Here is a 14,410-nt window from a genome sequence, read left to right as displayed (position 1 = left end):
AATAACCTATTTTATTGTGGCATTTTCTTACAAGCCCACATAAATTGGCAGGTCACTGAACTTCTTTGCTTATTTCCTAATCTTTCTACCATAGCCATTTGTAATATTATTTTCTTTGCACTAGGTACTCACAAAAACCAATGAATTAGAAGTGTAAGGGACTAAATAGCATTATCAAAATCTGTAATTTTAATATCATCAGCTAAATAAGAAGTCTTTCATGGATACCATCCAGTAGTTTAGTAACTGAATAAAATCGGTACTATGGAGTTGTATTATGTGATGGATAAAGCAGCACAGCACTGCGTTTGAGCATGGATTGGATTTAAATCCTGACTCTGCCACTTATGAGCTGTATAATCCTAGGGAAATTTCTTGACACATCTGTGCCTTAATTTCCCTATCTGAAAATGGGGATAATAGTACCTACTCCTAAGTTTGCTAGAACAAAACTAAATTGGTTCCCACTAAAACATTTTTTAAAGATTTTTATTTATTTACTTACTTGAGAGATAGTGAGAAGGGGGTAAGGGCAGAGGGAGAGGGAGAAGCAGGCTCCCCACTGAGCAGGGAGCCCGACACAGGGTTTGATCCCGGGACCCTGAGATTATGACCTGGGCTGAAGGCAGTCGCTTAACTAAGCGACCCAGGCGCCCCATCGCTAAAACACTTAGAACAGTACTGGTACATAATTAGTACTCTATTATCTATTGCTCAACAAATTAATCCAAAACTTAGTGGCTTAAAACAACAAAAATATATTGTAGTTTCCATGGGTCAGGAATCCACTTAGCTGGACTATTCTGGTTTAAGTCTCTCATGAGATTATACTTAAACTTCAACCATGGCCGCATTATCTGAAGGAAGAGAGGGCTCACTTTTGAGAAGGCGCTCACAGCTGGAAGGTGGAGCTGTCCGCTGGGTTGCTTATTCACCATGTACCTCTCATCATTAGCAGGGAGTCATCAAATCTTGCCCAAAGTCAAGAGAAGATCACAAAAGGAGATGAATACCAGAAAATAGCGGTCATTGGAGGCTACGCTGTAGGCTGCCTACCCTCAATGGGGTACTGTGTTTTTGTTGGTTAAATAAACGAAATATGGGAGTGTCACTATATTTCTTCATTTGAGTCCCTCAGCAATGGTGGTTAGAAAAACTATGAAGGAATCACAGGAACTATTGGAAAGTCAAGTCTACTATCTTTATTTAAGGGCTCTTTATTGAGCCCTTAATAAATATTGAGCCCTTTGTTGTTTTAAGCCACATATAGTCTGAAAAGACTATATTAATCAAATGAATTTCTTTAGATATATAAAATATGTATATATAGTTTTTGTCCAAAGAGTAAGACAAACTTTATTACAAAATTATGAAGTATTACTGAATCAACCAAAGGATTACAGTAGGATTATTCACTAACTATAGATTAATTTAGGTCTTCGCTCCATTATAGTCAAAGGTCATGAATTGGTATTCAGAATTCTGGAGCTCCTGTACATATGATACAGGAACTGTCACTTCTAAATTAGGAAAATAAGTGGAAAAGGATATAAAAGCAACCCCAGAGTCAGGATGCAGGGGAGCAGGCAATAGCTGCTGAGCTCACATGCATGAGCATCACATCAGCTGTCCTGCTTCCCTTTTCACTTATAAACCTTAAATATGTACTCTGGCCTAGCCGTGAATGGAAGAGAAAGGACACAGTTTAAAAAACTGCAAAGTGGTATTTATTTACATTAAAATGTGAATTACCTGTCTACACACAAATTTAAGAGGCACAATCTGTTATGCACAATAACTATATAATCTTCCGTACATGTTATTATACACAGTAGCATCTGTGAAGTCAGTGGTTGGAGTGAAAACACAGTACCGAAACATTCCTGATACAGAATAAATTACTCATTCACATACTCTAACCATACAACAGTTAATATTTAAAAAGTTAATGCACTTCAAAAAACACTAGTTACATGTACAACCAGAATGTACTGTTTTATGAAAAATGTCTTAAGATTATTAGGCATAAATGATCCCTTTCGGGATCCCTTTCTCTTTTAAATAAATAAACTACATTGATTTCAAGACCATTTATATATAGGCCCCTAAAATATGACTGACAGACATTACTTCGTATTTTTAAAGGTGTAACTATACTAGAGAATATGCTAAACTATTGCCCCCAAATTCCAACACTGCCATTCTATTTTTCAGACACATTTAAATTCCAATTTTAGTATATGAGATTAGCTGCCTGTTCTGCAAACTGTTTCCACTAAAAAGTGATAACAGATCTTCCTGAACTAGCTCATGTATTTGAAAGAGTCAAGATTTTTTTTTAAAAATGTTAAAATGCTTTAGGTTAAAGCTGATAATATAAGTGGAGATTTTGATAGATTGAACACTTTTCTCTTAAGACCTTTGCAAAAAAGATCTTTTCCAATTCTAAAATCTATTAAAGATTCATATCAAGTCCAAGAGAACACTTGAATATTTTCATAACGCAGTGAAGGATTCATCTTTGGCATTTCTCTGTTAGTTCTAAAATAAATTATGTCAACAAACATTTTTTATTTTTCTATCTACTTACTAGACATTCTGTACACAAAACTATGTGATTGAAATTGTGTTTTAACAGCAATCTCATTGCTAACCTTTTTTTTTAGATCTGCAAAAAATATTAACATTCAGCTTTTTATTCTCAGAAGCTGAAATGTTTCGATGTTGCTGAAATGAGTTTGCTTAGTTCTGTTTTTCAGTGATTGGAAATTCAAAATCCCTTAAATTCAACAACAGATAAAACAGACATACTTTTTACATCAACAAAAATGTTGACCAGAATGTAATCTTTGAATATTAATGTGAAGCATGCATGCATTAAGAAAAAAAAAAGTCTTTAATATGGCCATCACAGAAATATAACTGCTTGCTACATTTTCTTTCTTGGTCCCTGTAGCATTTCTAAAAGGAAACAGACAAAAACAAAACAAAACTGCTACAAATACTGATTTGTAGAAATTCTTCCACATTGCCCTCCACATTAGATTGCCACATTATTTCCAATATTCAAAATTTTTTTACTCGCAACACATACTAACCTTAAGGCTAAAAACAGTCCAAGTGTGACTACTGTAAAATGATAGTGGGAAACAACAATAAGGATTTTACAATTGAGCACGTTTTCCTCATTCAAAACTAATATGGGGAAAAAATCTCTGAATCAAATATGATTTGATAGTTCAAATGCAAGCTACATTCTCCAGGGCTTACTCAAAATAAACAAAGAAACAAAAGCAAAAACATAAATACTGTAGCTAATTACTGGTACTTACCAGTGTCTGCAAAGGTCTTGGGTAACAAAAAAGAGCTGGTAATGATGGCTTTATTGTGACATCAAGACGTGTAGAATGAAATTATTAATTCCCTACTGTTTTCTAACCAGGCAGAATCACGGAAATCCAAGCAGAGAATGATGCATAGCAACTGAAGGAACTGGAGTATAAATTGGTTACGTTTACTGTCTGGTATTGAAACATCTGAATAAATCTACAGCTATTTTAGAAAGAAAATAAGTTAATACAATAAATAATTTTAAAAATCTGGAGAATGCAGATTATGTAAATAGGACACGTAACTGAATTTGTGAAAGTCAATTTATTATATGGCAGTTACTGAACATTATATATATATATATATGCAGCTTATATTACTAATACTGCTATCTCCCAGCCAATGTAAAAACCTGACACCAACACTGTCCTTCAAGTATAGTTCGAACTAATAGTTACATGTGATAACCAAGCAAATCAATTACCAGCTCCTGCTAATACAATTTAGTAAGAACTGGGAATCGTAATATTGATACTAGGCAATGTTTACAGAATGTAATTTTAAGTGCATATCGTTATCTACTTCCAGATCCCAGAAAACAAAACCACCCATGCTCCTCTAAGTTTTACTTCAATTCTATCATCTTAAAAGTATTTGTTGGAGTGAGATCTCTCCGAAATCAAAGAGGATCAATCCGGTCACATTTAATCCTAAAACAAAATGTTATGTAAAATTCTGTGTATCTAAATGTTACCTTTCAGGTAAATTTGTGAGATGTTTTAAAGATTTTTCTTTATTGGAGGAGGTGGTCTGATAAGGAGGAAGAGCTCATCAGACAATCACAAATAATCATCCCTCCATAATTCAGTTGAAGTTGGTCTTTTGTAAATGCTTATTGGGAATTTCTAAAGCACTGACTTGGAGAGGCCAGGAGCCTCCATCAATCCCTGCTTGGATGGCTACTCCTGTCACCACTGCCAGGTCAGGGTCTACAGAAGTGTTGGGATCCTTTCCAAAGAACTCCTGAATGACTTGGCGGATTCGAGGAATACGAGTAGAACCCCCAACCAAAACCACCTCATCAATCTCAGTCTTTTCCAGGTGGCCTTCCTTTAAGACTTGCTGAATAGGTACAAGTATTTTCTGGAAGAGATCTTCATTAAGGGTGTCAAAGAGCTTCCGTGATATTTCTGTTTCAAATAACACCTGACTTTCTCCGCTTTTCTTTTCAGAAAGGCCAGCTCCAAACACACCGTTCACATGGTGGCCATCAGTGGGAGAACGTCCGCCCTTTGGCAGTTCAGCATCACTACTCTGAGGCTCCTTCTTGTCCTTCTCCTCCACTGTCAGTAATACTGACAACTGAGCCGACCGATGAAGAGTCAGATTTAATTTGACCATTTCCACAGCTTGTCTTAATCTGTGAATTTCCTCTTTCCGAGAGGGTAGAAAGCCATATGTTTGATATATCTGTTTATATAAATACTGAAGCAGTCTTTGATTGAAGTCCTGTCCTCCGAGTTTATTGTTTCCTAAGTTAAAAATAAAAAGGCGTATGTTACACTTATGTATTTGTAGGCATATATGCATATACATGTCTGTGTAGTATGTATGAAAATGATATAATGAATAACAAATCTCTTGCTTAATGTACTTAACTATTTAGATTTTACTCATACAAAGACTGATTAAAAATAACTGGATTAAAGTAATTTTAACTCAAATGTGTATGATTAAAAATGCATATCTGGTTAAAATTTTTAAATAAAAAAGGAAATATCTCTTAATGATATCCCTAAATAATTTTTCAGAAGATAAAGGTTGACAAAAGATTAGCTTTTAATAGCAATTTAAAAGCACTGAATATCATTACTCTCAAGAGAAGAAAGTCTTTAGAATTAAAAAGTACCAGTAGGCATTTTATCTTTTTTTTTTAAATCATTTTGTTTGCTAGATTAAGAGCGAAAATTAAAAAAAAAAAAAGGAGAGAGATTTAAAAGGAAAAGATTAATGTTAATATAAATCCCTGGCACTGAATTTGGTTTTAAGGAGTCCAGTTAGGAAAAAGAAAAATGCAGAAGTTAGACAACCTATAACTTACAGCTTCACTTTTTAAACAGGCTCCATTCTTTAAAACAAAATACTTAAAAAAAAAAAGATTTAGAATACAAAAACCTATAATTTCCTAGAGAATACTATTATTAGATTTTCTAAGCATATCTATTTTGTAAAACATGTTAGCAAATGAAATAAACTGATCACTCTTCATTTTAAAGGATTTTTCTTGCTCTCGTTTCCTTCACCAAAGCCATGAAGTCCTACCGACTCAGTGACCTACAACTGGCAGTGATACATTCATTTGCCTCGGTCATTTTTTTTTAGATTTCAGTTTTTGTTATTATATATATAAGTGGTGGTTATAAAATCACATATACAGACTACCAAAATGAAGTCAAAGTATACTGAAAAAAATTTTATTTTTATTTTATTTCTTTTATTTGAGAGAGAGAGAGAGCGAGCACGTGCGCAAGCAAGGGGAAGAGCAGAGGGGGAAATAATCTCAAGCAGAACTGCACCAAGTGCGGAGCCCTACGCTGGGCTCGCTCTCACAACCCTGAGATCATGACCTGGGCTGAAACCAAGAGTTGGACGCTTATCCGACTGAACCACCCAGGCATCCCCTGAAAAAAATTTAAAAATACTTAACACATTAGGTGTGATAATAAGGAAAGCATTATCTGAACCTCTTTTATTTTTTTTTTAAGATTTTATTTATTTATTAGAGAGACAGAGAATGAGAGATAGACAGCACGAGAGGGAAGAGCGTCAGAGGTAGAAGCAGACTCCCCGCTGAGCAGGGAGCCTGACACGGGACTCGATCCCGGGACTCCATGATCATGACCTGAGCCGAAGGCAGTCGCCTAACCAACTGAGCCACCCAGGCGCCCCTGAACCTCTTTTAGTCTCCCTGTATTTTTCTTACCAGACATTGCTCGGGTTAGAAACATTCCTCCTTGTTTATTTAGCAGTGACACATCTAGAGTTCCTCCGCCCAAGTCTATCACCAAGACATGAAAGACATCAGCCTTGTGGAGGCCATAAGCCATAGCTGCCGCTGTGGGTTCATTTATTACCCTCAAGATCTTCAGTCCTGTAAGATTGGTTGGAAGGAAGAACAATGCATCAGAGGACACCATTCTCAAAATTCCTTCCCCCTCAATGTCATACCATGTTAGTGTGTTTTATGCGACACGAACTCCACTGAGTAACAAAGACAGTAGTCACAAACCCATCAAAAATAATGAAATGGGAAGGATAAATATCGGTTGTTCTAAATTAAATCATTAAAATCATTCTAAAAAATTATTAATATACGAAAAGCCCAGATTCAGTGGAGTACATCATTCTACTCTGTATTATTTAATATTTAATTTTAAAAAATCCTAGCCCCTTTTAATTTTCATTATTTTACTTGGAAATATAAGAGCAATAAAACTTTAATCATTATGTGCTATAATAAATTGCTGTGGAAACGAAATAAGCTTACTATGCTCTTCTTTTTAAAGTGACTTTGAAAAAAAGCAGATAAGTAAACAGATGAGATTACTTAAAAAATCTAGATGAAATGTTCTAATAGGTAAAATGACTCTTAAAAAAGTACATAAAATTTAAGACCCTCAAATGTAAATCTGAAATATACAGCAAATCTCATCTTGAAAGTAATGCTGAACAATGAAAGTTCAGGCAAAAGATCAGATTTCCTTGCGCAAACTTCCTGCTTTAACCTGTCATAGGTCATGAGTGGTTTGGAAAGTAATACAGCATTTATATATCAGGAGCCATAAAAAATTATTCAAATTCTGAAGAATTTATTTAAATTCATACCCTTTCCCTTAGCACTCTGACTTCATCACTCACTCTGCTCTGGTCACACTGACCAACATACCATCTTCAGATGTACCAGCAAATTCCCATTTTATGGCGGCTACACTGACCATTCTCTCTCCTGCAATATTCTTACCCTATGTATCAGCCTGGCTAACAAACGTGCCTCCTTCAAATCTCCTTAAACGTCACTTTCTCAATGAGGCCTACCTGACCACTCTAAAACTTACGAGTTCCCCCCACCTCCTGATCACCACCAGCAATCCTGTTCCTGTTCTACTCTTTTTTCTTCCATTGCATGTTACCTTCTGATATACAGTATATCAGGGTTTTCAACCAGGAACAATTTTGCCCCTCTGGGAGCATCTGGCAACATCTGAAGACAGAAGATTATCACTACCTGGAGAGGAGAGGGCCGCTAGCACCTCATGAGTAGAAGCTGGGGTGCTGCTAACTATCCTACAATGCACAGGACAGTTCCCCATAACACAGAATTATCTATCCCAAAATATCAAATGATGCTGAGACGGGGAAACCCCACAATATACTTATCTTTAATACAGATTTTGTTTCCCTCCAGTAGAATATAAGTTCCATGAGAAGAGAGATTTATCTGTTTTGTTTATCAAGGCACTCAATATTTATGGAATGGTTTTAAATGAGTTCTCTTCCACCTCAGATTTTAAAAAAATATTATATTCATCATAACATTAAAGAAAGTTTATAGAAAAAAATTCCTCATTGCTAACATGCACCCATGTTCTCAGCCTTTATTATATGCCTACCTAACTGGCTGTTTTCATAGTATGTTGCATTTTACATTGTGCTATAAAATTTTCTTAATTTCTATTTCTAAACCTATATCAAAATCCATCTAATTTACCCACTTTGGGTTTATTTATGTGCCTCGTTAGGTGGTTTGCAAAGTGATACACCCTACTACAGAAGATTTTCAACCTAAGAACATTTTGAGAAAAATATAACTCAAGCAAGGGTGATATTACCTGCAAGGTTCGCAGCTTCAATTGTTGAATTTCTCTGTTTTAGATCGAATTCTGCTGGTACAGAAATAACAGCATTGGCAACTGGCATTCCAAGATACTCCTCTGCCATTTCCTTTAACTTCAACAGTAGTCTAGAGCCAACATATTCTGGGGAAACGGTGATGGTCTCATTACTTGTCACAGAAAACTCAACCATTCCATTTTTGTTTAAAACCTGGGAATAGGATTTGCCAAAAAAGAAAAAAAGAGAAAGAAATGTAAAATCATACATATACACATACACATATATACTTAAATACATACATACATACACACTGGACTTATTCAATAAAAAACTTAACTTTATAAGGTCATAAAATTTATTTGTAATCTATCATTTACTAAGATTAGAGGTTATTAAAAGCTATACTTTAAAATCTATAAAGTAAATCTACAATAACAGCAGAATAATAAAATCCATCACCACGCATATAAATGGAATACAGAAGATTCTCAATATATATCTGTTAAATGAATGAAAGAAAAAAAGATGAAATATAAGGAATAAAAGTTGCTGGATCATGTATTTGACTTAGGATCTTCTTTTTTTTTTTAGTTAACTTGTTTCCAAAAATAACAGATACCTGAAAAAGTGTTCTGGCACATATTAACAAGAATAATTTTAGTACTTCATTATGTTCTTACCCAAGAATCAAATATCACTTATATTCTTATTTCCATGAAAACATGTATTAAGTCATTATCCCTGCTAATGTGGTTGTATATTTAAAAAACTAGATTAATTCTAAAATACGCTATCCTACTTTCACCAACAGACTAAATTCATATCAAGAGTAAAGAGAATTAAGTCTTCTAAGAAATTGTAAGAATTTTACCCTGGTCATTCTAGACTACATAATTAGATTTCAATGAAGAAAACTTGACCCATCTACAAACCTATCTGGGAAAAACAAAAATAAGCTACAGATACTATTAAAATGAGGTTCAAAGACACTACACTGTCAGTTCCAACATAAAACAGAAACAACAACAAAAATCACAACACTTAGAAACTTAACAACAAGAAAACTCAAACTAACTCTTGGCTGGAAAATAGCACAGGGGTTCCTCAAAAAACTGAAAATGGAACTACAATCTGATGCAGCAGCTCCACTTCTGGGAATATACCCTTATGCAGAAGAGCTACCTGCACCCCATGGTCACAGCAGCATTATTTACCATGGCCAAGCCATGAATACAACCGAAGTTTCTATCAACAGATAAATGGATAAAGTTGTGATATACATACACAATGGAATGTTATTCAGCCATAAAAAAGAAGAAATTCCTGCTGCTGGTGACATGGATGGACCCTGCAGGTATTACGCTAAGCGCAGTTAAGTCAGACAGGGAAAGACAAATGCTGTATGATCTCTCACATGTAGAACCTAAAACAACAACCAAACTCAGAGATAAAGAGATTAGATAGGTTACCACAGGCAGGGAATGGGGGGAGAGTAGGGGAAATGGATGAAGGTGGTCAAAAGATACAAATTTCCAGTTATAAGAGAAATAAGTATGGGGAATGTAATGTCAACATGATGACTATAGTTAATACTGCTATATGGTATATTTGAAGGTTGCTGAGAGAGTAAATTCCAAGAGCTCTCACCACAAGGAAAAAAATTTTTTTCTTTTTTTGTATCTATACGAGACGATGGATGTTAACTTATTGTGCTAATCATCTCACGATATATTTAAGTCAAATCATTATGCTGTACATCATAAATTTATACAGGGCCGTATGTTGATTATATCCCAATAAAACTTGGGAAAAAAATAATTCCTGAATCAGTAAGTAATGTACTCAAATTCTTAATTTTGAGGAAATGTACAGCTCTATATAATTTAATCATTACTTAAGAAAGACTTATAAATTGATAAAGGATCCTAAGAAAAAAGCTAAAAAAGAATAAAGAAATAAACCTAAGAAATGCATGGGACAAACTTATTTTCTCCTTTGAAAATGTATAAAATATTTAAGAATTTTATTCAATAAGCAGCACTGATATAGCTATCAGTTTTAAAAGCTATTCACTTAGGGCGCCTGGGTGGCTCAGATGGTTAAGCATCTGCCTTCAGCTCAGGTCATGATCCCAGGGTCCTGGGATCGAGTCCCGCATCGGGCTCCCGGCTCCTTGGGGAGTCGTCTTCTCCCTCTGCCTCTCTTTCTCTCTGTCTCTCATGAATAAATAAATAAAACCTTAATAAATAAATAAATAAATAAATAAATAAATAAATAAATAGAAGCTATTCACGTAGAATTCCACTTCACAATTTACATGAAAAACCCTCTATGGAAAAAACACTTAAATATTTAAAAGATATGGATGGGGGGATGGGTGAAATGGGTGATAGGGATTAAAGAATACACTCATCATGATGAAAAAAATGTTTTAGACAAAAAATAAAATACTGAAAAGAAAAAAACTGGCAAAACACAAACCTACATATAGTCATGTAAAAGCATTAGCAATAGAAGTGGATAGGATGGGAAAGGCTATTGTAAGCATGATAAGAGTCTATAACCATTTTTTAAAAAATTTTGAGACGATTTTGCCACATAAAAATTTAAAATTCTTGACAGCTCAAAAGCAAAATTATATATCATCAGTTAAAAAAAAACATAAAAAAACACTGTAAACATATCACAAAGTATTTTATAAAGGAAAAGAACCCCCCCCAAAAATAGGACAAAGGACAAGAAATGGATCACTAAAGAAAATAAAAATGCCAAAAAACAAATTTTTAAAAAATCTGACCTCAATAAAAATCAAAGGAATGCAAATTAATACAAAAATACTGTTTTTCACTTACATATTGGCAAAGATTAAAAAATAGTAACTGGGGCGGGGGGGGGTACCTGGGTGCTCAGTTGGTTGAGCATCTCACGGTTTCAGCTCAATCATGATCTCAGGGCTCTGAGACTGAGTATCGTGGCAGGCTCCATGCTCAGCACAGAGTCTGCTTGAAGATTCTCTCCCTCTGCCTCTACTCCCACTTACACTTACTCTGTCTGTCTCTCCCTAAAATAAATAAATCTTAAAAACAAACAGTAACTAGGGAAGGTATAGGCCCTCTAAAAAAAAGTAAAGAGTACACAACCGTTTCAGTGTACAAGGTGCCAATATAAATCAAAGTAATTAAAGAACTCAAGTTCTTCTACTTCTAGAATTCAAGCTAAGGAAATCATCAAGAAGTACACAAAGATGTATGTACAAGAATATTCACTGAAGCCACAACATAAGTGGAAAACCAGGGGAAAAAATGTGCCCTTACTGAGATTGGACAATTAAATATTGGAATAGCCATTCTAAGAAACCATGTCACATTGCTGAGTTTCAAACAAGTCATAAAATAGCATGCCTACTGTGATCTCTTTTTAAGTATATAAATATGTATATCCTACCACACACAGCATCTATCCATCTATCTATCCATCCATCCATCCATCTACCCATCCATCCATCCATCCATCCATAGTACATGGGGCATCATTAGCCTTCTTGCTACAATGAAACAGCTAACCAGGCCGGCAGGCATCCATCCATCCATCCATAGTTCATGGGGCTTCATTAGCTTTCTTGCTACAGTGAAACAAAGAGCTAAGCAGATATTCTGAGGATTGCAAAGCAAGAACATAGTAAGGCTCCAAGTCCATGATAGAGCTGTGGAGCCAATGAATTAAGTCATCCTGGAAATGCTGTAGGACTGCTTGTCATAATGTAGCTTCCATGCAGAGTAAGTAAGTTGAAACAGAATGTTTTATAGCTTGAAGCCAAAGCATTAATTGAAACAGTATGCTTAACTAAAATTAAAACAGATTATAGTTTAATCACTTACCTTAAATGGGTATCTGCCAACTTCAGCCTCCAGCTCTTCTGGGGTAAAAATCTTGCCTATGAATCTCTTGGCATCATATATTGTGTTCTGAGGATTTGAATCGGCCAGCTCTAAGCTTTCATAACCCACATATACATCGTTGTCAGTAAAGGACACCATGCTGGGTATACTGATATGCCCATTTTCATCTGGAATGACCTTTACTTTTCCTGTGCCAGGAAAAAACACCCCAACAGAACAATAGGTGGTACCAAGGTCAATGCCAATCACTTTAGGAGTAGGCAATGGTAAGTACTGTTGTGCCAAATAGCCAGCCAACAGGAGAGTCAAAACAGCTGATCCTGAAATATAGGCAAATGAAAATACATGTTTTATTAAACTAGTACAATAGCAAAGTCCTTTTAATAACACTCTTTGAGAAAAGACTAATACACTCTCAAAATATTTTCTTTTATAGTACTAAAGATAACACTCCTCTCAGACATCAAGTTTTTCATACAGCAAAACGACTGTAATACAGCTAAAATGAACGAACAACAAAACCAAAAAACCCCTGTAGTTGTATGTCTGTGTACTACACCTATGGGTGAAGAAAAAGTAAAAACATATAAATAATTGTGCTAATACTCACAGGAAAAGCCATTCATCTCTAGCAAAAGCTAGATAAATATAGATATAACTCAATTTCTTGATCAATTAATATTTAGATATTATAGCTTTATAAACAGCTTTAGTCATCATTTAAAAGAAACTCCATTATTAAATTTCCACAGCAAAAACTCTGTTATTGGGGGACTAAAACTTTTTATCCCCTCATCTCCTTTTTCCTTTCAAAAGGATGAAATGGATAAATTGGTAAACTGATTTTGAAAGTAGTTTAAATATGAAACTGCCACTTTACAACAGAACACAGTTAACCTTTTCTGTATGTAAATACAAATTAAGAAAATACTTCTTGCAGAAGTTAACATTTAGGGACGGAGAACCATAAATGTGTAACCCTAAATACAACATAAAGCTCCTTGAAAGCAGGTTTTGTTCACTTTTGTATCCCTTGCACTAGGAATGGCTCCTAGCAAACAGCAGATGCTCAACAAATATTGATTTAAAAAAATCACACACACACACACACACACACACACACACAAATATGAACAAACTCCATGCAGATTGTAAAGATAAAGGATGAAGAAAGATGCCACTTCGAATTTACAATTAATATGTTATTTGGTTTCAGATTATGTCCATACGTGTTACATATGACCCAAAACGTCAATTTGTAGGAGTCTGTTTTACTAATTGTGAGCTCATCCTCATCAACACATAACTCAAAAAAAAAAAAAAATGAAATCAAGTGCCAACCCCACTTTCCTCTTGCTCCTACGTGGAAAACTTCAGAAACATTTCATTATTTTCTTGTTCGGGGAGGGTTAATTACTAACTCAGACTGGTGGAAAGTGCATCAGACTATACATCCAAGAGGCGGGGCTCTCTCAAACTGCAGCATCCCATGAGTCTACAGCTCAGGCCGCCGGTACTGCTCCTCCCCCTTCCTCTACAAAAGGGTCTTGGAGATACATGTTCTTGCAGCCTCTCAAAGGCCCCAATTCAACCAACGATTCAAAATCGACGTTGTTTTGAAAAGAACCCTTCCCGAAGCCCGATGTCCCTGGGATGTACGCAGAGGGTCGCCGCCGGCCCTACATGGCCTACTCTGGCCCAGGCCATTTCTGGACGGACCCTCAATCCGGCGCCCCGAAAAACCAAAAACCGCCTCTAAGTCACCTTTCCCGCGTCCTTCCCACTGCGCCAATTGGATCCGGGAGGTGACAACCACCCCCACCCATCCCGGCCTCCCCAAACTGCTCCGGTGCCCACAACAGCCATAGAGAAGTCCTGGTCACTGACCTAAGATCGTCATCTCTCCAGCCATCACAGTCCCGCCGAAGAGGCTTGGGATGACTGTACCAGACGTGAGGGGCCGCCCCCACGCCGCCTCCCAGCCCCGAGGCTTACTGGGTAATGTAGTTCTCTTGCTCCAACGCAGCTGGAGAAACTACAGCTCTGACCAGAGAAGGGACTTCATTTACCATCAGCTCGCGGGGCTGAGGGCCTCCATTCAACCGCTGCCAGTGACGTCTGAGCCGCCCTCCCACGCCCAGCTTACGGAGCCAATTAGGCTGAGGTGGAGGAGAGCCAAGAAGAGAGACTGGAGTTTATAATCAAACCTGAAGCGCCTGGAGCCAAGTTGAGGTAAAAACACACTATCTCTTTAGTGCCGCCCCACCGCTTTGCATTCTGGGAAGTGT

General features: G+C 36.2%; 1 protein-coding gene across 1 annotated transcript; it reads right to left on the bottom strand.

Moving 5' to 3' along the window:
- Nucleotides 1–1,704: 1,704 nt before the first annotated feature.
- On the bottom strand, nucleotides 1,705–14,151 carry HSPA13 (heat shock protein family A (Hsp70) member 13). Its single transcript, XM_025872801.2, has 5 exons — nucleotides 14,010–14,151; nucleotides 12,102–12,442; nucleotides 8,220–8,433; nucleotides 6,314–6,481; nucleotides 1,705–4,862 (listed from the first exon to the last, which is right to left on the bottom strand). The coding sequence occupies exons 1-5, from the start codon at nucleotides 14,032–14,034 to the stop codon at nucleotides 4,195–4,197; spliced, it is 1,416 nt and encodes a 471-aa protein (XP_025728586.1). The 5' UTR covers nucleotides 14,035–14,151; the 3' UTR covers nucleotides 1,705–4,194.
- Between the last annotated feature and the right edge of the window lie 259 nt (nucleotides 14,152–14,410).

Source organism: Callorhinus ursinus, unplaced genomic scaffold, assembly GCF_003265705.2.
Source record: "Callorhinus ursinus isolate GAN/ISIS: 27379988/994484 unplaced genomic scaffold, GSC_fseal_2.0 scaffold1, whole genome shotgun sequence".
Lineage (NCBI taxonomy): Eukaryota > Metazoa > Chordata > Mammalia > Carnivora > Otariidae > Callorhinus > Callorhinus ursinus.
Note: the sequence above shows the minus strand (reverse complement) of the source record. Positions and strands in the feature narration are given on the sequence as shown.